The 23401-nt window shown below is 49.7% G+C and overlaps 3 protein-coding genes across 3 annotated transcripts; all 3 read right to left on the bottom strand.

The window, feature by feature from the left end:
* Positions 1-51: 51 nt before the first annotated feature.
* Positions 52-4464, bottom strand: LOC126875696 (uncharacterized). The gene is made up of 2 exons (XM_050638586.1): positions 3342-4464; positions 52-2804 (listed from the first exon to the last, which is right to left on the bottom strand). Exons 1-2 carry the CDS (start codon positions 4462-4464, stop codon positions 52-54), a joined length of 3876 nt encoding a protein of 1291 aa, XP_050494543.1.
* Positions 4465-17471: 13007 nt separating this feature from the next.
* On the bottom strand, positions 17472-18506 carry LOC126875695 (uncharacterized). Its single transcript, XM_050638585.1, has 2 exons — positions 18165-18506; positions 17472-18086 (listed from the first exon to the last, which is right to left on the bottom strand). The coding sequence occupies exons 1-2, from the start codon at positions 18504-18506 to the stop codon at positions 17472-17474; spliced, it is 957 nt and encodes a 318-aa protein (XP_050494542.1).
* Positions 18507-18593: 87 nt separating this feature from the next.
* LOC126875694 (uncharacterized) lies at positions 18594-23006 on the bottom strand. Its single transcript, XM_050638584.1, has 2 exons — positions 21884-23006; positions 18594-21346 (listed from the first exon to the last, which is right to left on the bottom strand). The coding sequence occupies exons 1-2, from the start codon at positions 23004-23006 to the stop codon at positions 18594-18596; spliced, it is 3876 nt and encodes a 1291-aa protein (XP_050494541.1).
* Positions 23007-23401: the final 395 nt, after the last annotated feature.

Genomic DNA, 23401 nt, shown 5'->3' with positions numbered 1-23401 from the left:
GCGGACGCACCTTCTGAGAGTGCGCCATACCTGGCTACGGCCGTCGATCGGTCAAGAGCGCAGTCTCATCGCGTATAGGGTAGCTTGGGTCCCTGTGTGATGATTGTTCCGGTGCTCTTGTTCTATAATTAGCTCTGTCACCGGGGATTTCGGTAGGATGATCGGGTGTTTTTGGCTGAAGGGTATGGCGGAGTTGGTTAGTCGCCCTCCTACCCGGAGTAGCCCATCTTCGTCGAGGAAGGGGTTTAATGGCTGTAGTTTCCCTCCAACGTCCTCGCTTCGATTTTTTTGGAGGATCCGAATTTCAGGCGCGAAATGCTGGGATTGTAAGATTTTTATTAGCCTGTTGTGCGCTGCGGTCAGTTCGTCTGTGGTGAGATGGGCAGTTCGGTGTTGCTTATGTCTCCATCGAAGACACCGGGCGACGATTCTTATTAGTCTTGGCCAAGACGAGTAGCGATGGAGGAGAGTGTTGTCGTTAACACTCGTCCTCAGACAGATCGTCTTCTTTTGCTCCGGGAGGTCGACTACCGGTATCGGGCTCCAAACCGGCCAATAGCTTTCGCTTTGCAGGAGCCACCTTGGCCCGTTTTTCCAAATGGACGGACATAGGAATTCCTTGGGCGTATGGCCTCGGGAGATGAGATCCGCTGGATTATCGTCGGTAGGCACATGACGCCAGTCGGAGATATTGGTCTTGGTCTGTATCTCAGCGACTCGATTCGCCACAAATGTTTTCAAGGTGTGCGGCGAAGACCTGATCCAATGGAGTACGATGGTGGAGTCAGTCCAGTAGACTATCCGCGATATCTTGGTCGTCAGGGCCTGTTGTATTGACGAAATCAAGGACGTCAAAATAAGTGCCCCACTTAATTCGAGACGTGGTATGGAGAGCGATTTGAGCGGCGCTACCTTCGACCGCGCCGTGAGGAGTCGAGTCCAAATATTGTTCTTTCGGTCAGTCGTCCGCACGTAGACGCACGCCCCATATGCCCTTTCGCTAGCGTCACAGAATCCGTGGAGCTCAATTTTCGTTGCGGATTCTAGGATGGTCTTCCGAGGGAACCTTACCGCATTTAACAACGGCAATTGGGTGTGGTATTTGATCCATGCTGTGTGTACGTCTGACGGAAGGGATTCGTCCCAATCTACCTTCAATGTCCAGACTTGTTGCAAAATCATTTTTGCTCGAACGATTACCGGCGCGAGCAATCCTAGTGGATCATATATTTGTGCGATGACTGAGCTGATTGATCGCTTTGTGATTCGGGAAGTGTCACTGTTCGTCTTGACCGAATATAGTATGGTATCGTCGGCTGAATCCCAAAAGACGCCGAGTGTTTTTAACGTGGATGACTCACCGAGATGTAATTTCTGCTTGGTGTCTTCCTCAGGTAGCCCTCTCAGCAGATCCCGATCGTTTGAGGCCCATTTGCGGATATTTAGACCGGCTAGCTTAAGTAATCTCGTGAGATCATTCCTGATTGATAGGGCTTCGTCCTTCGTATCGGCTCCGGTCAACGCATCGTCGACATAGAAGTCTCGCCGTAGGATCTGCGCTGCTCTCGGAAATCGAGGTCCCTCGTCCTCTGCCAACTGTTTGAGACATCGGATGGCCAGATACGGGGCTGCGGATAGACCGAACGTTACGGTGTTGAGTCGGTAAGTTTCGATCTCTCCGTTGTCGGCACGCCACAGAATCTTTTGGTGGGGACGATCTTCTGGACGTAGGAGGAATTGGCGGTACATCTTCTCGATGTCGCCGGTAAGGACATATTGAAATGACCGGAATCTCAATAGGATGTTCCTCAGGTCTTCTTGTAATTTCGGACCCGTATGAAGGGCGTCGTTTAGAGACACTCCCGTGGTACTTGAAGCTGAGCCGTCGAACACAACCCGTAGCTTGGTGGTGTCGCTCGATTCCTTGGTCACGCCGTGATGTGGTAAATAATATCCGTGGTCGGTGGCGTGATCCGTGTTGATCTTTGTCATGTGACCCAAGTCTAAATATTCTTGAATCACAGCACTATACGCGGTTTCATATTGTTTGTCGCGTTGGAATCGGCGATGAAGAGAGGCGAGCCTGCTCATTGCAGTGGCCTTCGATGACCCTAGTGAGGAAAGCTTTTCGTTGAACGGTAATGCAACGATGTATCTGCCTTCCTTGGTTCGTCGGACATGGTTTCGGAAATGTTCTTCACATAGTCGTTCCGATTCCGAAAGATGAGTAGTGGCCTGTCCCTCGTCGATCTCCCAAAACCGTGCGAGGTCCTCTTGCAGAGCCGTTGTGGTTGCGTGGAACGTATTTATCGCGGTTTGGGACGTGGGACTCCCCCCGATTACCCAGCCGAAGCGTGTTTTTTGTAGACGTAGTTCAGGTTCGCCTGGTTGTGCCAGATTGACCTGCCCGATGCACAGCGACGCGAATGTTGATCCGGTACTAAGTAAAACATCGATCGGGGCTGGGCAATGGAATTGTGGATCGGCTAGATGAATATTTCTGGGTAATCCCAGACTCGAGGGATCGATGGGCTCGCTTGGTACGAGGATCGATATGGCCGGGATAACAAGAAATCTCAATGTCTTCTTGTACTCGCCGTCCGTCGACGTGATGGTGGCCGTGGTGTAACGTTTTGCCGTGGTGCTCAAATTGTCGAGGGCTCCGATCTGGATCGCACATCTCCTTTGCCTTATACCGAGGGAGTTCGCGAGCCTGTCGGTCATGAAGTTCATGCTCGACCCAGTGTCGAGTAAGGCTCGGGCTCGGATTGGTTGTGCCTGTTTGTTCAAAACCTTGATCTGTGCTGTGGCCAACAGATCATGATGCAGAGGGGTGTGGGGAGATGTGTTTGTTAGTCCGATCCCCCTTGCTGTCGTAGTCTCGGACAGTCAGTTTTGCCCCGGTTGGGACTTGGATGAAGAGGTTGGGGTGGTGTTCCGGATCCGGGCTGAGCGTGACTCGTACGAGGAATGCTCTTTCGTACCTCTTGGAACCGAAGATGTATGCTTCCGTGAAGTATCGGATGTTCGCCTCGATTTGTGGGACGACCGCGACTTCGATGATCCCGATGGGGATTGTTCGGTGGAGGCTCGCTTGTGTGATGAACGACTGCCCGACGATCGACCGCTCGGTGCGCGACTGCCCGACGACCGACCGCTCGATGCGCGACTGTCCGACGACCGACTGCTCGGCGACCAACCGCTTGCCGACCGACCGCTCGACGATCGACCGCTCGACGATCGACCGCTCGAAGATCGACCGCTCGACGACCATGAATCTACCTGGGTTTTTTCGCGGTGTAGATACGTATGGTGTCGGTGACCGCAGATACGACACGAACCCGATGTACACTGTGTCGGCGAATGTCCTGTGCCTAGGCAATTTATGCACAACGATGCCTTCTTCACGATTTGAAAACGTTTGGTCGCTGATTTGGCCTTGAATATTTTGCAGTGTCTGATCTCGTGATGTCCGTTGCAGGTCGGACACACCACCGTTCTGCTGGTTGTAGCAAGGGTTCGCCCATGCGGTATGGTTGTTCGCTGACTGCGGTGTTTGTGTGTTGACCCTTTTGATTCCTTCTCTTTAGAGAGGAATTGAGTCCCGTTCGCCCGTGTTTTGAGAAAGTCTATCAGATGCTGATAGGATGGCACCTTTTGGCGGGGCAGTGTGCGTTGCCATTTACGCAGGCTGGACGCGGGCAACTTCGACGCGATCAATTCGATCATCGCTATGTTTGAAGTGACGGGCTCCTTTAGATGTTCGAGCGCCTTTAGATTTACGCTGATGGTTTCCAACAAATCCTCTAGGGCCTCTGGAGTTTCCCTTTTGATTTCCGGATAATTACGCATCAGATTCCAATGGCGCATGCAGATTTGGAGGGGGCAATTGAACTTGTCCTTCAGTGTATCAAGCGCGATGGAATAGTTGGCCTCTGTGAGTTCTAATGACTGGATACTCTGTGCGGCCCGTCCAGTTATAGATGAGCGTAGATGCTGGAACTTTTGGACATTCGTCAAACCTTCGTTAAGGTCCACTATGGATGTGAACGTGTCGTAGAAATAGGTCCAATTCTCGAGGGCACCGTCGAATTGGGGCACGCGGACCTCTGGAACGGTGGTCGGCTCTGGTTTCCGGCACGTCTCACCTCTTGTTGTAGTCGACGGGGTTGTTGCTGATATTTGCTCAAAGAGCTCTCGGAACCGCATGTCAAGCTCCCGATGCTCTTGCGATAACGAATCTACCCGCGCATCTTCCCCCTCATCTACCACACCTAACTCTTCTTGAACCTCGAGTATCCTCCTCCAAAGCTCATCGAACGAGCTGCGGCAAGATGCTAGGAAGATTCTGTTTGCCTTCCCAGACGCTTCGTACTCATCGAGTTCGCGCCTTATGGTTGCAAGTCGACGGGCTAGGACGCCTCGTCTCCGCCGTAACGTGCTGATTGATTCAGCTTGGGCCATGTTTGATTTTGATAATGAACGCCCTTACCTTGATCAAATGGACGTTGATCTGGGATTCTGTTGCTAATCGTTACGATGCGGCGTGGGCTCGTGTAGATGCTGCGCGACGGAGGTGCTTCTCTCCGATGGCGGTTCCCTTGCTCAGTTGACTAAGTGGTTGGAACTTGGATCTCACGCGACACTGTATAGTCACTGGTCAGTGCACTTTTTGGTGGCACGAGATCCGGCTCGAAGGACCATGTAAATTCGACCAATCGCGGGGAGACGTACTCGCGAGGAGAGTCGTCAACGGGGGTCGTAAATCCCCGTTACGATTATAACAATCGACACCACGAATTGATCGACCCCCTGATTTCCTTTGAGATAATGAGGGGTGATTGAGTTGGTATAACACTGGGATTCACAGTATTATAAAGTATATATTTCCAAGCACTTAGTTACAAAAGATTTGCGTGAAGAATGCGACTCTCGCGCTATGTGCAGACTGCCGCGTTAGGCGTTAGTTGGTAGACCGTCGCGTTAGGCGTTAGTTGGGAGACCGTCGCGTTAGGCGTTAGTTGGGAGACTGTCGCGTTAGGCGTTAGCTGGTAGACCGTTTGTCGCTCTTTTGTTTAATACGGAAGAAAGTTCGGTGTGGGTGTGCCCCTGTGCATAAAGAACGCGGATTCGTTGGTCCCACTTTCGTTAGGAAAAGTGAGGGTAACGAACCGCGGTGTCGATTGGTCATGCTGCACTACTGCTCGAAGGGATGAGTAGGGAGTCTTCTACCATCGTGGTGCGTAAATGACTGTGTGTATGAGAAAACCTAGCCTGTTTTATTACAGGGCTATTCGGGTTTTCCTAATGGGTGCATACCCGCTTTCTCCGTGTTTTAAAGGCGACTAATGAACCCAAGGACACCTCTAAAACCGACTGTGTTTCGAGCATATTTTGGCTTGCAATTCTTCAAGACAATCGGATTGAAGACATATGGCGAAACAATGCAGGGAAATGAAAGTTATGGTGGGTCCTTAGGTTTATTGAGGGTCGAAGTGCCGTTACGCAGGTCGGTTGTTGTCCGGTCGCGCGGGCTGGCGAGCAGATGCTTTAGGCGTCGTAACATTCCTAAATCCAATTAATAAGTAAAAACCGGAACGACCAAAATTCCCTGGACCGCGTAATCCGCATGAAAATACAAATTCAGCGTCGAATTCGAAGAGATAGATGAAAGAGGGATTCGATGGTAGAGCAAATCGGACGAACGGTTTGTAACACGAGACATTAATAAAGTTGGTGGAGCCGCGGAAAGCGGATGGAAATGGAAATTTTCCGATTTTAATATCGGCGAATGCATCGGGACGCGAGAAGAAAGATCAAAAGGTTGACTGTTGATTAATTTGAGCGGCACGCGAGCCACGAGCCCCGAGCCCCGAGCGTCGCGATGCTCGCGTGCGCCGAAGCTACTGCGATCGAGCGAGCGTCGTAACCTCGGTAAATAACCCGTCGTATAATATTACGTACACTGATCAACGATTCGGAAAGGGAGTTTCGCTAACCGGGGCATCGCCCCACCGTCGTGCGAAAATAAACTAATTAGCCTTTGGGGACGTCGAGGCATGCCCCTCGACGCCCCAGCGGATTTCAAGTCGTCGATTTTACAGCTAGCTGCTGTTACGTTCGAACCGTTTGTAAACCAGTGACGCGCAATTTGGGATAGCGATTGCGATCGAAATCCGACCCCTCTCGAGAATCCTACGGAAAGAGAATTTCTTTCGCAGTGGTTGGTCTGGCCGATCCAAGTTTCGGCGCGCGTTGTCGCGATGCCTAATCGCTGCGTTGCCGATCGTCGTTGCCATTGGAACGCGCGGCGAGCGAACAGCCGTGAGTTTGCTCTGTACACTCAAGGCCTGAACTTAAAGGCTTAACGACCTGTTTGCCGTTGCAGCTCGGCAGAAACGAATCTTCGGCGTTCGCCCGAGCTAAACCAGCGAATATTCGAGCGGCCTGCCTCGGAACGGTCGCTGAATTTCTGCTGAAAAATTAATCAACGCGGAACGTAGATCGCCAGTGATAAACACGTGAAAAACCATGCGCTGATGATGGGGGGGGGGGGGGGGGTGGAAAGAACGGCAACGGCAACGTTGTTGCCAAACGAATGTAATGGACGGGCAAATACGCGTTTGTTTGCAAGTACCCTACGGCGAGCAAATAACGTTACGCGAAATACGCGGCCCGGTTTCATCCTGTGTCGTCCTTTTATACACACGCGTGAAAAATTTCGCGGAAATTCGCACTGGCGACGCAGAATCGGTGCGCGGAAGAAATCTGGCCGACTCCTGTTAATAAATTTATTTCTTACAAAATTTACCCGTGGACCGCGCTATCCAGCCGCCCGTGTTTCCATCTCTTCGCCAGCAATTTGGCAACATAGTTTACGAAAAGTTACGGGCGCCGACTGGAGAGAACGGCGAGACCGGTTTTTCTAAAATAAAACGATCCTGCGAAATAGACGCGGCGAGTGCCACGGTCAGTCTTGGAAACTCGAGTCTCCGCGAAAACTCCTTCCGCTTCTGGCTATACGTACAAGTATATCAACGCGCGCCTTGCAACGCGTCTCGTGCCGTTTTTCTCCTATTCTGCTTGCACGTTTCTCAAAGAGAATACCTAATACCAAGGTGGCCTTCGCTTTACGCGTCTGTGCGATTCCAGCGATGGAAAAAACGTCACGCTGTTCAGCAAACCAGCGTGCAAGCAACGACAATACGTATACGACGTTGCATAAATCAACGAATGTTCGCGTATAGAAACTTGTAAAAAAAATCCACTGTCGAAAAATAGAAAAATTCGTACTCGTGCAAAGATCAGCGGGAAACGAAACGATTTTCGACTCGTAACCAAGCATTATAGTCATAGGAATGTAACGAAACGGCGCGCAAACAACCGACGCGAAACCATCGTGACGCAAAAGCATTTCGCGACAGGGAGCGCGGGTCCGACCGTAGCGAAAAACCAGCAGCCAGCCCGCTGTCGTTTCACCCAATGGGGGTGTTGTATCGATATGTCGAGGCAGCGTCGCTGAAACCTGCTGGTGGCAGAGAGCCAACGATAAGGGCCGCCATCTATCGACCGTAAGAGCCTCCTTTTGTATTAACGACGCTGTTCCGACTGTAATTGAGAGCCTCTGTACTCCGGCCCAACGTCGCCAGGTTATTAAATCCCGGGATATAAATTAGTTAATATTATCCACGCGCCGCTAGCTCGCACTCTTTTCTTCGCCAGAGAAATGGATTTTCCGCTAAACTTAAATTGCTTAGCGATCGCCGGATGTGAAAGTTTTATCGAGTTCGTCGATAAAGAGCTTTCGCGTACAACCGACCCGATCAACGTACCATCGACACGCGACAACTGCCAACGATTTACGACGGTTACGATGGTATTACCTTTTCTTCACGATACTTTTCTTTTTCTTTCTCTTCTTCCGCCGTATTTGAGTTGATCACTATGGTTGGTCGCTTTACGTCATCGTGTACGAGGGACACGCCGAATAAAGTTTGTGGAAAATCATTACTCCACGGATCCTTTTCATCGAGTGTTCCAAGATAGCCGTTAGTGGAATTTTCGACCTCGTTTAAGACCCATCAACGAGCTGAAATCTGCTCGCCAACTTTACTCGGAATTCAATGCTTTTCAATTACAAAGATTTTCCGGTTAACCGTTCCTTAATTAAACATGTAACTATACCGAAACGTTTAAATTACTTTTTGGACCTGGTATACAGGTCAAAGCTACTCCAGTTTACTCTGCTTTTTTCAGATCGTCCCTTTCAATTTCGCTGCGCGGAACGTCGGGAAAGGAACTCGAATACGAACGACACGAATAATTTGACTGAAAATCATCGTCGAAGCGAATTCGAAGCAAATTCGAAGCAAATTCGAAGCAAATTCGGGCCGAACGAATTCTCGCCTCGATTCGAAGCCAATATGCTTGTCCTTAAATTGGCTGTCCTCCTCGGCAGGATACCTACGAAATCGCAAATACGAGACCGACGATTCGTAGGAAAATCTGTGTGACCGCCGATAATAAAATCTCCTATAATCGACGTTGGCCTGCTTACGTCAATCTGCTCGTGGCAGGTGTCCGACGATACAGGCTCAACGCGACATCAACCTCTTCGTTATAATCCGTACAAGCTTGGTCTCGTGTAACGGTAACGTTAGTCGTGTAATAGATACTTTCGATGTCGGCGTCGAAATCATTTCCCAATATATTTCCTGCGAAATTGCTTCGTAATTTCGTAGTAACACACCGACTGGCTATGTGCCACGTCACCGACTCGCCTACACCTTGCTATCTCTCCCTTGACGACAATTTTATTGAACCGAGCGATCGACCCAGCTCGCCCGGTAAATACCTTCGCTCCTCTGGACACACCGACGATAATTGACCCAGTTCGATATCTTTGTAAACCGACGCCAGGCGTTTCTTGCCTCGTAAAGACGAATCTTTCGAACGGTGTCATTCGCGTTCAATTCGTTTTTCTAGCGAGGGGTCTCGAATCTTTAAACGACGAGAAACCTAATCACTTTCAGACAACTTTCGTTTAAAGACGAAAGAACGTAAAGAACTGGGTTCGGCCTTCTCCCATCTGCGTATCTTTCGGGGAGTCGATTGCGATGGTCATCTCCTTTGTCGGATACGATTCGAATTGGTCGAATAAGCTGGCAAGTGCTAGATCCGTCTCATCTCCTTCTTCCGTCGAATATTAGCGCCACTACGAACGCATAAGCCGAAAAATCTTGCCACCGTATTACGCCGAAATATTAGACGATGTTCATTCGCAAGCGATAAAGCTTCGCTACTGTTCGCGATCGGCGCTGCTCTACTACGAAATATCAAATTTATCGCGTAGCCGCGTACACGGGAGAAGGAAAGAGATCGCAAGGGCGGTATTTACCCAATGCGAGAGACAGGCTACGAAAGACGAGCACGAGCGACTACAAAGTTCAATCGGGCTCGATGAAGCTTAACTTGCTCCGCGGAGAGCGGCCATTTGGAATTCGAGTGGCGTGTACGGTGTGCTCGGAGCGTTAACGAGTTCGATAGTCATCGTAAATAAGCAACCAGCGGTCCGAAAAGTCTCGCCACGGTCAAGAAGACTTAAGAAGCCGTTCGCGGAAGATGGACGGCGCCACCCGCTACTTCTCGGCCGGAAATTACAGGTGACTTAGCGCGGTCTCTCTGCCCTCGCTTCTCTCGATAGACAGAGAGAAGCGGGCGCGGGCGCATCGTAAAATCCAAGCGAAGAGAAAGAAAGAGAGAGAGAGAGGCGTCGCTCGTCGAAAAACTCAGATGCGATCTTTCGCGAGTTCGTCGACAGTTTCTGCCTCGCTGTTACGTTTCTACCGCCCCCGCTGTATTTCGAAACGGAAGGGGGGCGCGATTCCGTCTGTCGGCTCTCTTCCTGCACGCTTCGTTGTGCACCGTCGCGCGTATCTAGACGCTGGAAACGAGAATTATGAAAATTTCGTGGAGCAGTTGCGCCAACTCTTCTCGTTTCTCGCCATTGAAATCGCAGGTGTCAGGTCGCGCGATCGATACAACCCCCGTTAAAGGATCGAAACGATGTTCGTTTGCGATTCTAGGCAAAATCGTTTCCTATTTAGCGTGAAAGTTCCAATTGTTTCTCTCGTCTAGTTAGCGCGCAAGCTTCTTCTCCTTTCCTTTCACTCGTTAGAAGCGAAATAGTTCAGAGATCCTCGCAGCGTTTCAAACATCCCGATGACTCTCTTCGTTCCATTGTCTTCGTCCAGTTGTCTTCGAAACGTTAATTTATTCGTTCGTTCTCCTCGTTGGCGTAAGCGCAAACGCGCTCGATCGGTTACCTCTATTTTCGTTTTTTTCTCTGGGTAGCGCGTCGAGCGAAAAGCGGGTGTGAGTGGCTTGACGGCTCGAGAGAGTGCGATCGAGGATTCCCGATGTTCTTCTCTGACGGATCGTCGATATACGTAGAACGCGACGAGGTCCAACTCGATGCCGCGTCGCGCGTTTCAGAGGATATCAGCCCTTTTCTCTCGCGATCCAGCAAGAAACGACGAGCCGAGCGAAGGAGGAGGAGTCAACCTCGACTGCGGTATCTGCGCCGACGACGCGATCCGAACGTAGCGATTGGAAGGTCGCTTTAAGCGTTAATTTGGCGATCTCGCGATCGATCGAGATCGGTGTCGGGATCGGCGTAATACGCGCGTACGATCCCATATTACGAGCGAAAGACGATTAAAAGACTTCGCGCTCGTAACCGTAACACTGTCCGGGCATGGTTGTCCTTGGGTTTACGACGCCTGTCGCTCGAGATCCCATTGTCTCGAATCGATTGTCCAACACTTTGCACCTGCTCCGATTAGTGCAACGTCGAGGAACAAAACAATGCAAGAACGATAAAACATAGGATATACATTAAATGATAAGGGATCGGGGCTTTGGCGCTACTTTGGCGGGGCTACTTTGGCGGCTTAAAAGAGACGAATACGTGGAATACGTCGATCGATCTCTCGTATCGAGGATACGGACTGGCGAACGTAAGACGGATCAAGTTTCGAGCAACGTTTCGAAAGGGCGAATAAATTGGAATTAACGCGGCTCGCTATAGGGCGAGTATACGGAAACCACGGGCTGCGATAATGTAACCCGCGGGATAAAGGCTTCCGCGTACGACTCGACGTACAATTGCCCTTTACAGTGTTGGCAGTGGAAAACGATCTGCGCACAGATCGGGGTGCGGCTTAATGCCAATTCACGGACAAAGGGTGACCGCGGACGAAAAAGAGAGCCACGGGATTCTTGGAGCGAGCGAGTAAAGTGAGAACGGCCGGCTGCGCCGTTTCTTTCGACGTTGCTCTCTCGATTCGGAGATAACAGCGCTGTGTGCCGCCGGACGATTAATAACCGACTCGAGATCTAGATACGAATAAGTATAAAAAGGTTGGATCTTGGTTTCGTCGTTCTTACGACCATATAACGCTTCGTAGGACGTGACGATGTGAAACGAAGAATCCCTTCAGAATGGAAAATGCCGCGACACGGACCGACGCGAAGGCCGACTTTGATACAAAGCCGAAGGTACTTGACTCCAACGACGTCGAGTATCGCTCAAGGGAGATCGGTCATGAAGTAAGGGAAAGAGGAGCACTCGTACGATCCTCGTCCCCCGTGCGATTAAATATCGCAGGGGTGCGGTCGATGGAGATCGTAAGAAGATTCGCGATAAAGCGATCGAAGCAGGCTTACGCCTGTAATCTTTGGAGGTACGTTAATATCGCGACTAAACGTCGTAACCTACGAAATCCGGAGAAGAGGGTCGCAGTTATTAATCGGGCAGCGATAATCGCCGGCTCCACGATATCCAACGAATTCATCCGCCCCCTCGTCCGTCGATACTCCGTCGTTCTTCGATCGTCGTTCTTAATTGCGCGTCTCAGGGGGACGAGAGCAACGCGTATCGCCACCACGCGTCGATCGACGAGGTATCGATTCGCTTCCGCGACCAGCGTCAAAGGCCGGGCCGACGAAACAACGTTATGCCACGCGTCGAGATTCGCGTTGCTCGGCGTCTTTCTCCGTGGGTCACGAAACCAAAAGGGAGGAAAAACACGAGGGATCCGTGAAAAGGCGTCGTTGTTCGATCAGCGTGTGTCCAACGATAAGCGAAGCGACGAGGACGCGACCTAACACCAACACGGGCAATTCCTTTTCCTCGGGTTTCTCGTTTTCTGGATGGACGATCCGGTCCGTAGTTTTTGATTCTCTACAGAGGAGTATACAAGTACTTGATTTGCAAAATGATTAGTTTAAAAGATATCTTAAATTTAACTTTTTTTTATTTTATTTTATTTTATTTCTTTTATTCCTTTTTTTATTTTATTTTACTTTTTATTCTATTTTTTTTATTATGTACCTTGCAATTCGTACAGCTGAACATTAAATTTAGTATTGTAGGACTTGTGTGAATGAGGAGGAAGGATAAGAGAGAGTTAACAAGTTTTTATGCTTTCATTAGTTTTTATTCACCTACAGTCTTGACTAAGAATATACAATTCAGTACTAATATATATAGAAAAATACAAATATCCACATAAAACTGTACATACAATCATACATACGAAACCATACATACAAAACCAGACATACAAAACCAAACTTGACTAAGAATATACAATTCAGTAGTAATATATATAAAAAAAATACAAATATCCACATAAAACTGTACATACAACCATACATACAAAACCATACATACAAGAATTATTATACTTAGAAAAAAAGTGTCTGGCAATAGTAGCGATTATTCGGGATCGAGGTATCCCAACTCCAGCCAGTATGCTGCCATATCTCTTGCGGATTCTCCCGGCTCTCGGTCCAGCAGCAACCTTGCAGTTATTGCTTCTCCTGGAGAAGGATCGATGTTGACTAGGCTCCCTGTCCGTCTCAACATGGTGAATTGGGCCACTCGATGTCTCTTCCCTTGGATCGGTTGTTCTCGTACACCTGGCAGAACGATTTTTCTAGCCCACGGTGCCATTTTTGCCAAATTACGGGGCAGCAGCCGTATTGAATCGAGACATTGCTCGCTCTCTAACCCCCAATCGATTAGAAAGACGATGTAGCCAGTCATGGTCCTTTGTAAAAGGATGGCTCTTTCCCAAGCGCTAGATTCCTTAAAATCTACTAGCACGGCGACTAGCATGCCTGTTCTTAAACTTTTCGCCTTCGGCAAGTACTCCACGGGATGTTCCATCATCTTCAAATTGAGTGTTTGGGTTATCTTCGGCCATCCAGCCAAACGAACCCACATGGTGGTAAGTGACTCGACTCGAACCACCCGGACGGGAACTCCTTCTCGGAACCGATCGTTTGTCTTTTGTAAAATCTCCATGGTATACTAGATTTGGAAAAAATTTCGAATGTTAATGTTCGACTATACTGATCTGCCTAGTTTACGTGTCTATGTCGGATGGTGCTGGCTCCGCCGGGAATCGGACCCCCCTTTATATACCAGCAGCACCGACCTTGCAGAGGACCCCCTTTATATATCAGCTGCACCGACCTTAGAGAGGACCCCTTTAAATATCAGCAGCACCGACCTTGGAGAGAACCCCCTTTATATATCAGCTGCACCGACCTTAGAGAGGACCCCTTTAAATATCAGCAGCACCGACCTTGGAGAGGTACTCGGTCACCGTTTAAGCTAAACGCACGTTTTCGTTTGTCTTTTTTCACGCTTTTCTTGTCCTCGCAATATTTTATAACAGTGTTATCAATACATACAGGCAAAATATATAGTCTATTTTTGATACACAAGTGTCAGATATCAATTATTGCTTTCCGTTAAAATAAATATATCATTATTAGATGCTCTTTTTAATATTCCGATCCGCATCCTTACAATATTTTACAATTTTTAACCTAAAAATGTCGCTAGAAAATAGAAAACGAAAAACAATTTGAAAAGCACTAGCTCGCTTGAATGTGAAAATTGTGACGTGGGTGTATGTGCTTTGCCCTGCTTTAAAATATATCACACTCAATTGTATTATTAATAATTAAAGTAAATTATTAAAGTTCACGTATATGTATCGTACCTTTAAGAAAAATTAACATTTAATTATCCAATGTGCTTGCGTAGAGAACAGCATTATCCGCCACATATTGCGGTGCAGTATCGTTTACGCGTAGTTCGCGTCAAACCCTGCCCTACGAAGGAACGTCCCCGCACAAAATTCAATCGTACCTAAGACGTTAAACCGATCCTTTGCAAGTTTTCTTCAAAGAGATACGCTATACGAGTTGTTTGATTGATATCCGAAAAGTTTCTTTCTGTTTATGAGGAAATAATAGACGCACAATGTTATTTGCTTTATATCGTTTTGTCGCATTACGTACGATCCATTTTGTTCTATTGAGATAAACACCGAGACATTTCACAGACTTGGTTTCACGTTTGTACGGAGGTGCTTTATTGTAAAAACGACGTTTGCGAAAAAAGACATTTTTCGGACAACCTAATATATTTCATACGATGCTGTTGCCAAGAAATATTTATTAACGAAATGCTAAAAACTGTTAGTTGCAAACAAATACTAGGGGAAATTGTTTTATCCGCTTTTACACGCAGAAGAATTTTACTGCTCAATAATATTGCTATTGGAACGAACGAGCCGTTTCGCTAACATCGGAACGAAGTAGAAACGAATCGGTACTTATCAAGGAGAAAACCTTGTCCAGCGTGGGGAAAAGTTTAAGGACCGATGTCCCTCGATCCACGCTGGAGACGGCCGATGAAACAAGGCGAATTAGCGGGAGATCGGGAGCAGAAGGCAGAACGGGCGGAATAGAAAAGGAATGGATACGGCAAGCTTCGGCCGTGCGATTTCGTATCACGTAGCGTTATCCCCTCGTAAAGTTGGCCACTCGTGCCACTAGCAGAAACTGTATGGCGGGCTCCGAGAGGATTTTAATCGCGCGACGGTCGAACGTATCGGTGAAATTACTGGAGAGCCCCGTCGACGTGCCTTTCGTTCCTGTCTGCCCCACGGCTCGGCTGCCACGGATCTAACAGATTGACCGGATCCAACGTGCCGGGTTACGAAACTTCGAAACTGGCTAGAATCGACTGCTAAGTTAATTGCCGGTCGCTCCCTCGCACCTACTCGTCTATCAGGCGACTCCAACTAGTAACCAACGAGGAAACCGCTGATGTCAGGCGTAAATTCAGCTGAAAATCCGTAGCGTGGAACGATGAAAGAGGCCGCACGGAAGAAAATAGCCTGGCGATCAAAAGGCTGGAACGTGCTTTCAGACCCGAACGCTTAGCTGCGCCGCCCCGCACCGAGATCCACTTTGACTTTCGCCCTTTGTTGCGAATATGACAGCCCGTTCGCGCTTTACCCTCGACGATCGACGCCGACCACGCTTCTGCCGCCTGTTATTTCCCAACCGTCCACCGTTTTGCTCCCCTTCTTTTTCATTTTCTTCTTTCCGCTCTTCTCCTTTTATCCTCTTTTCCCTTCTTCTCTCGCCGAAGCGCCGCGTTTGCTGTCGAGTTCGGCTACGATTGGCAAACACAAATCTTACGTGGACGCGCGATACGCGCGTTCCACGCATTTCAAATTTCACGACGTAACGTACTCGACGACTCAACGTAACGTGGAAAACGCGACAAGATGTTCGAATTTGGAATTATGCGAGCGCGCTGGGTCGATCGGCATGCCATCCGCCAAACGCGCGGCAAATAAATCTGTCGGTGTAATTTTAACGAGCCGCGATACCGCTCGAGGATTATACGGGTAATTTAAATTCCGCTCGCTCGATCGACGCGACTGATGGAACGACGATGAGCCGGCTGAGCCGAGATGAAATGATAAATTAGCGAATGAAACAGCCAAGTATAATGGAATGCCCGGTTAAATATAGAGCGTTTTAAACCGATTAACAGATAACTGCAAATTAGATCGTCCATTAACGCGGTTCGTCCACGTTCGAGCGGCATCGTTCGAGAATCAGTCGGAGAATTAGTCCGAGAATTAGTCAGAATACCCTCCGATCGATCGTTTTCCCCCCCGAAATCTGGCATTCAATCTGTTTCGATTCGCCATTCGCGCGATCCGAATTTAAGTTTCACGAATGTGAATACGAACGAGCCGTGCGTACCACTGACTATCGCACGATCGCTGTGGCAAAACGCTGGCGTACAATTAGCGCTATTTGCCGTTACGTGAAATATATTGTAAACGTTATTGCTCGCGCGTGGAAACTCGCTACTTCGCGCAGCCAGTCGAACTGTTCGATATTTATAGTTAGTCGACAAATACCGCGTACCTATCGTCGAGATTCTACGCAAGCATTGCGCGCGATAGAAACCCCTTCTATATCGTGCAATTGTCGTATCGAATAGCCGCTGCTCGAATTTCGCGCTGCGAATCGCATTCAAAAAATTTTATTTATCTGGAAATCGAACGTGCAGATTTTTTTTTTAATTCAAACGACGTAACCCGAGCAGTTAGATTGGCCGAATTTCGTTCTCTTTGGAAACTTTGAGACCTCCGAACAACCCGTCTCTAGATGTCTACGATAACTTTGAAATTCCTTGTAAATTCGACCAATCGCGGGGAGACGTACTCGCGAGGAGAGTCGTCAACGGGGGTCGTAAATCCCCGTTACGATTATAACAATCGACACCACGAATTGATCGATCCCCTGATTTCCTTTGAGATAATGAGGGGTGATTGAGTTGGTATAACACTGGGATTCACAGTATTATAAAGTATATATTTCCAAGCACTTAGTTACAAAAGATTTGCGTGAAGAATGCGACTCTCGCGCTATGTGCAGACTGCCGCGTTAGGCGTTAGTTGGTAGACCGTCGCGTTAGGCGTTAGTTGGGAGACCGTCGCGTTAGGCGTTAGTTGGGATACTGTCGCGTTAGGCGTTAGCTGGTAGACCTTTTTTCGCTCTTTTGTTTAATACGGAAGAAAGTTCGGTGTGGGTGTGCCCCTGTGCCTAAAGAACGCGGATTCGTTGGTCCCACTTTCGTTAGGAAAAGTGAGGGTAACGAACCGCGGTGTCGATTGGTCATGCTGCACTACTGCTCGAAGGGATGAGTAGGGAGTCTTCTACCATCGTGGTGCGTAAATGACTGTGTGTATGAGAAAACCTAGCCTGTTTTATTACAGGGCTATTCGGGTTTTCCTAATGGGTGCATACCCGCTTTCTCCGTGTTTTAAAGGCGACTAATAAACCCAAGGACACCTCTAAAACCGACTGTGTTTCGAGCATATTTTGGCTTGCAATTCTTCAAGACAATCGGATTGAAGACATATGGCGAAACAATGCAGGGAAGTGAAAGTTATGGTGGGTCCTTAGGTTTATTGAGGGTCGAAGTGCCGTTACGCAGGTCGGTTGTTGTCCGGTCGCGCGGGCTGGCGAGCAGATGCTTTAGGCGTCGTAACATCCTCCCCCCGTTGAGAGGGCACCGATCAAATTCTGGCTGTGGAGTCTGGTGTGTCGTTGGTGACCTCCTTCGCTCCGTGTGGGCGTTCGGCCTCGTCTGGATCTGGGTGGATGGGTAAGGGGACCAGTCTTTTGACGCCGCGGTCCAGGATGCTTGTTGCCGTCTGCACGGTAGCGGTCCGGATGATTCCGTCGGCTCCTGGATGGACCTTGATTACGCGGCCCAAAGGCCACTGCATAGAGGGCACGTTGTCCTCCCTGAGGATTACTACGGTGCCTTCATGAATGTTGTGTTTGCCCTTGTCCCATTTGCTGCGGCGGGTTAACTCGTTTAGGTATTCTCGATACCATCGGCTCCAGAAGTGCTGCTTAATCTGGTGAATGCGCTGCCAACTGGATAGCCGTCCTGATGGAACTGTCCTGAAATCACGCTCCCGTAAACTGGTTAGGGTATCACCGATTAGAAAATGACCGGGAGTGAGGACAGGGGGATCTTTCGGATCGGATGAGATGGGAGTCAGTGGGCGTGAATTGAGAATGGCCTCAATTTCGATCACAAGGGTGTTGAGGTGTTCAAAGGTCAGGAGCTCCGTGCCGACCACGCGGATGAGATGGCGTTTGAACGATTTAACTGCGGCTTCCTATAAGCCGCCAAAATGTGGTGAGTTCGGAGGATTAAAACGCCATTGTATTTGTCGGTCGGCGAGAAAATTCTGTACCCTATCCTGGTGGTCGTCGGACTGCAATAGGGTCCGGAGTTCTTGCAGCTCCCGATTAGCCCCGACGAAATTGGTGCCGTTGTCGGTGAGGATCGTTGCGCAGTATCCTCGCCGCGAGATGAAACGGCGTAGCGCGGCCAAGAAGGCGTCGGTGGTTAGGTCGCTGACTAACTCTATGTGGACCGCCTTTGTCGCCAGACAAACGAATATGGCGGCGTACGTCTTGATTTTACGTCGGTTGCGGTCCCTCCTCTCCTTGATGTAGAATGGGCCGCAGTAGTCGATTCCGACGTTCCTGAACGGCCGCGATTCGGTAATACGCGCCTCTGGCAAATCACCCATCAAGTATTCCACTGGTGGAGGGTTGGCTCTGCAGCAGCGGACGCACCTTCTGAGAGTGCGCCATACCTGGCTACGGCCGTCGATCGGTCAATAGCGCAGTCTCATCGCGTATAGGGTAGCTTGGGTCCCTGTGTGATGATTGTTCCGGTGCTCTTGTTCTATAATTAGCTCTGTCACCGGGGATTTCGGTAGGATGATCGGGTGTTTTTGGCTGAAGGGTATGGCGGAGTTGGTTAGTCGCCCTCCTACCCGGAGTAGCCCATCTTCGTCGAGGAAGGGGTTTAATGGCTGTAGTTTCCCTCCAACGTCCTCGCTTCGATTTTTTTGGAGGATCCGAATTTCAGGCGCGAAATGCTGGGATTGTAAGATTTTTATTAGCCTGTTGTGCGCTGCGGTCAGTTCGTCTGTGGTGAGATGGGCAGTTCGGTGTTGCTTATGTCTCCATCGAAGACACCGGGCGACGATTCTTATTAGTCTTGGCCAAGACGAGTAGCGATGGAGGAGAGTGTTGTCGTTAACACTCGTCCTCAGACAGATCGTCTTCTTTTGCTCCGGGAGGTCGACTACCGGTATCGGGCTCCAAACCGGCCAATAGCTTTCGCTTTGCAGGAGCCACCTTGGCCCGTTTTTCCAAATGGACGGACATAGGAATTCCTTGGGCGTATGGCCTCGGGAGATGAGATCCGCTGGATTATCGTCGGTAGGCACATGACGCCAGTCGGAGATATTGGTCTTGGTCTGTATCTCAGCGACTCGATTCGCCACAAATGTTTTCAAGGTGTGCGGCGAAGACCTGATCCAATGGAGTACGATGGTGGAGTCAGTCCAGTAGACTATCCGCGATATCTTGGTCGTCAGGGCCTGTTGTATTGACGAAATCAAGGACGTCAAAATAAGTGCCCCACTTAATTCGAGACGTGGTATGGAGAGCGATTTGAGCGGCGCTACCTTCGACCGCGCCGTGAGGAGTCGAGTCCAAATATTGTTCTTTCGGTCAGTCGTCCGCACGTAGACGCACGCCCCATATGCCCTTTCGCTAGCGTCACAGAATCCGTGGAGCTCAATTTTCGTTGCGGATTCTAGGATGGTCTTCCGAGGGAACCTTACCGCATTTAACAACGGCAATTGGGTGTGGTATTTGATCCATGCTGTGTGTACGTCTGACGGAAGGGATTCGTCCCAATCTACCTTCAATGTCCAGACTTGTTGCAAAATCATTTTTGCTCGAACGATTACCGGCGCGAGCAATCCTAGTGGATCATATATTTGTGCGATGACTGAGCTGATTGATCGCTTTGTGATTCGGGAAGTGTCACTGTTCGTCTTGACCGAATATAGTATGGTATCGTCGGCTGAATCCCAAAAGACGCCGAGTGTTTTTAACGTGGATGACTCACCGAGATGTAATTTCTGCTTGGTGTCTTCCTCAGGTAGCCCTCTCAGCAGATCCCGATCGTTTGAGGCCCATTTGCGGATATTTAGACCGGCTAGCTTAAGTAATCTCGTGAGATCATTCCTGATTGATAGGGCTTCGTCCTTCGTATCGGCTCCGGTCAACGCATCGTCGACATAGAAGTCTCGCCGTAGGATCTGCGCTGCTCTCGGAAATCGAGGTCCCTCGTCCTCTGCCAACTGTTTGAGACATCGGATGGCCAGATACGGGGCTGCGGATAGACCGAACGTTACGGTGTTGAGTCGGTAAGTTTCGATCTCTCCGTTGTCGGCACGCCACAGAATCTTTTGGTGGGGACGATCTTCTGGACGTAGGAGGAATTGGCGGTACATCTTCTCGATGTCGCCGGTAAGGACATATTGAAATGACCGGAATCTCAATAGGATGTTCCTCAGGTCTTCTTGTAATTTCGGACCCGTATGAAGGGCGTCGTTTAGAGACACTCCCGTGGTACTTGAAGCTGAGCCGTCGAACACAACCCGTAGCTTGGTGGTGTCGCTCGATTCCTTGGTCACGCCGTGATGTGGTAAATAATATCCGTGGTCGGTGGCGTGATCCGTGTTGATCTTTGTCATGTGACCCAAGTCTAAATATTCTTGAATCACAGCACTATACGCGGTTTCATATTGTTTGTCGCGTTGGAATCGGCGATGAAGAGAGGCGAGCCTGCTCATTGCAGTGGCCTTCGATGACCCTAGTGAGGAAAGCTTTTCGTTGAACGGTAATGCAACGATGTATCTGCCTTCCTTGGTTCGTCGGACATGGTTTCGGAAATGTTCTTCACATAGTCGTTCCGATTCCGAAAGATGAGTAGTGGCCTGTCCCTCGTCGATCTCCCAAAACCGTGCGAGGTCCTCTTGCAGAGCCGTTGTGGTTGCGTGGAACGTATTTATCGCGGTTTGGGACGTGGGACTCCCCCCGATTACCCAGCCGAAGCGTGTTTTTTGTAGACGTAGTTCAGGTTCGCCTGGTTGTGCCAGATTGACCTGCCCGATGCACAGCGACGCGAATGTTGATCCGGTACTAAGTAAAACATCGATCGGGGCTGGGCAATGGAATTGTGGATCGGCTAGATGAATATTTCTGGGTAATCCCAGACTCGAGGGATCGATGGGCTCGCTTGGTACGAGGATCGATATGGCCGGGATAACAAGAAATCTCAATGTCTTCTTGTACTCGCCGTCCGTCGACGTGATGGTGGCCGTGGTGTAACGTTTTGCCGTGGTGCTCAAATTGTCGAGGGCTCCGATCTGGATCGCACATCTCCTTTGCCTTATACCGAGGGAGTTCGCGAGCCTGTCGGTCATGAAGTTCATGCTCGACCCAGTGTCGAGTAAGGCTCGGGCTCGGATTGGTTGTGCCTGTTTGTTCAAAACCTTGATCTGTGCTGTGGCCAACAGATCATGATGCAGAGGGGTGTGGGGAGATGTGTTTGTTAGTCCGATCCCCCTTGCTGTCGTAGTCTCGGACAGTCAGTTTTGCCCCGGTTGGGACTTGGATGAAGAGGTTGGGGTGGTGTTCCGGATCCGGGCTGAGCGTGACTCGTACGAGGAATGCTCTTTCGTACCTCTTGGAACCGAAGATGTATGCTTCCGTGAAGTATCGGATGTTCGCCTCGATTTGTGGGACGACCGCGACTTCGATGATCCCGATGGGGATTGTTCGGTGGAGGCTCGCTTGTGTGATGAACGACTGCCCGACGATCGACCGCTCGGTGCGCGACTGCCCGACGACCGACCGCTCGATGCGCGACTGTCCGACGACCGACTGCTCGGCGACCAACCGCTTGCCGACCGACCGCTCGACGATCGACCGCTCGACGATCGACCGCTCGAAGATCGACCGCTCGACGACCATGAATCTACCTGGGTTTTTTCGCGGTGTAGATACGTATGGTGTCGGTGACCGCAGATACGACACGAACCCGATGTACACTGTGTCGGCGAATGTCCTGTGCCTAGGCAATTTATGCACAACGATGCCTTCTTCACGATTTGAAAACGTTTGGTCGCTGATTTGGCCTTGAATATTTTGCAGTGTCTGATCTCGTGATGTCCGTTGCAGGTCGGACACACCACCGTTCTGCTGGTTGTAGCAAGGGTTCGCCCATGCGGTATGGTTGTTCGCTGACTGCGGTGTTTGTGTGTTGACCCTTTTGATTCCTTCTCTTTAGAGAGGAATTGAGTCCCGTTCGCCCGTGTTTTGAGAAAGTCTATCAGATGCTGATAGGATGGCACCTTTTGGCGGGGCAGTGTGCGTTGCCATTTACGCAGGCTGGACGCGGGCAACTTCGACGCGATCAATTCGATCATCGCTATGTTTGAAGTGACGGGCTCCTTTAGATGTTCGAGCGCCTTTAGATTTACGCTGATGGTTTCCAACAAATCCTCTAGGGCCTCTGGAGTTTCCCTTTTGATTTCCGGATAATTACGCATCAGATTCCAATGGCGCATGCAGATTTGGAGGGGGCAATTGAACTTGTCCTTCAGTGTATCAAGCGCGATGGAATAGTTGGCCTCTGTGAGTTCTAATGACTGGATACTCTGTGCGGCCCGTCCAGTTATAGATGAGCGTAGATGCTGGAACTTTTGGACATTCGTCAAACCTTCGTTAAGGTCCACTATGGATGTGAACGTGTCGTAGAAATAGGTCCAATTCTCGAGGGCACCGTCGAATTGGGGCACGCGGACCTCTGGAACGGTGGTCGGCTCTGGTTTCCGGCACGTCTCACCTCTTGTTGTAGTCGACGGGGTTGTTGCTGATATTTGCTCAAAGAGCTCTCGGAACCGCATGTCAAGCTCCCGATGCTCTTGCGATAACGAATCTACCCGCGCATCTTCCCCCTCATCTACCACACCTAACTCTTCTTGAACCTCGAGTATCCTCCTCCAAAGCTCATCGAACGAGCTGCGGCAAGATGCTAGGAAGATTCTGTTTGCCTTCCCAGACGCTTCGTACTCATCGAGTTCGCGCCTTATGGTTGCAAGTCGACGGGCTAGGACGCCTCGTCTCCGCCGTAACGTGCTGATGGATTCAGCTTGGGCCATGTTTGATTTTGATAATGAACGCCCTTACCTTGATCAAATGGACGTTGATCTGGGATTCTGTTGCTAATCGTTACGATGCGGCGTGGGCTCGTGTAGATGCTGCGCGACGGAGGTGCTTCTCTCCGATGGCGGTTCCCTTGCTCAGTTGACTAAGTGGTTGGAACTTGGATCTCACGCGACACTGTATAGTCACTGGTCAGTGCACTTTTTGGTGGCACGAGATCCGGCTCGAAGGACCATGTAAATTCGACCAATCGCGGGGAGACGTACTCGCGAGGAGAGTCGTCAACGGGGGTCGTAAATCCCCGTTACGATTATAACAATCGACACCACGAATTGATCGATCCCCTGATTTCCTTTGAGATAATGAGGGGTGATTGAGTTGGTATAACACT

This window comes from Bombus huntii, unplaced genomic scaffold (genome assembly GCF_024542735.1).
Source record: "Bombus huntii isolate Logan2020A unplaced genomic scaffold, iyBomHunt1.1 ctg00000052.1, whole genome shotgun sequence".
NCBI lineage: Eukaryota > Metazoa > Arthropoda > Insecta > Hymenoptera > Apidae > Bombus > Bombus huntii.
This window is presented reverse-complemented; position numbering and strand designations above follow the sequence as displayed.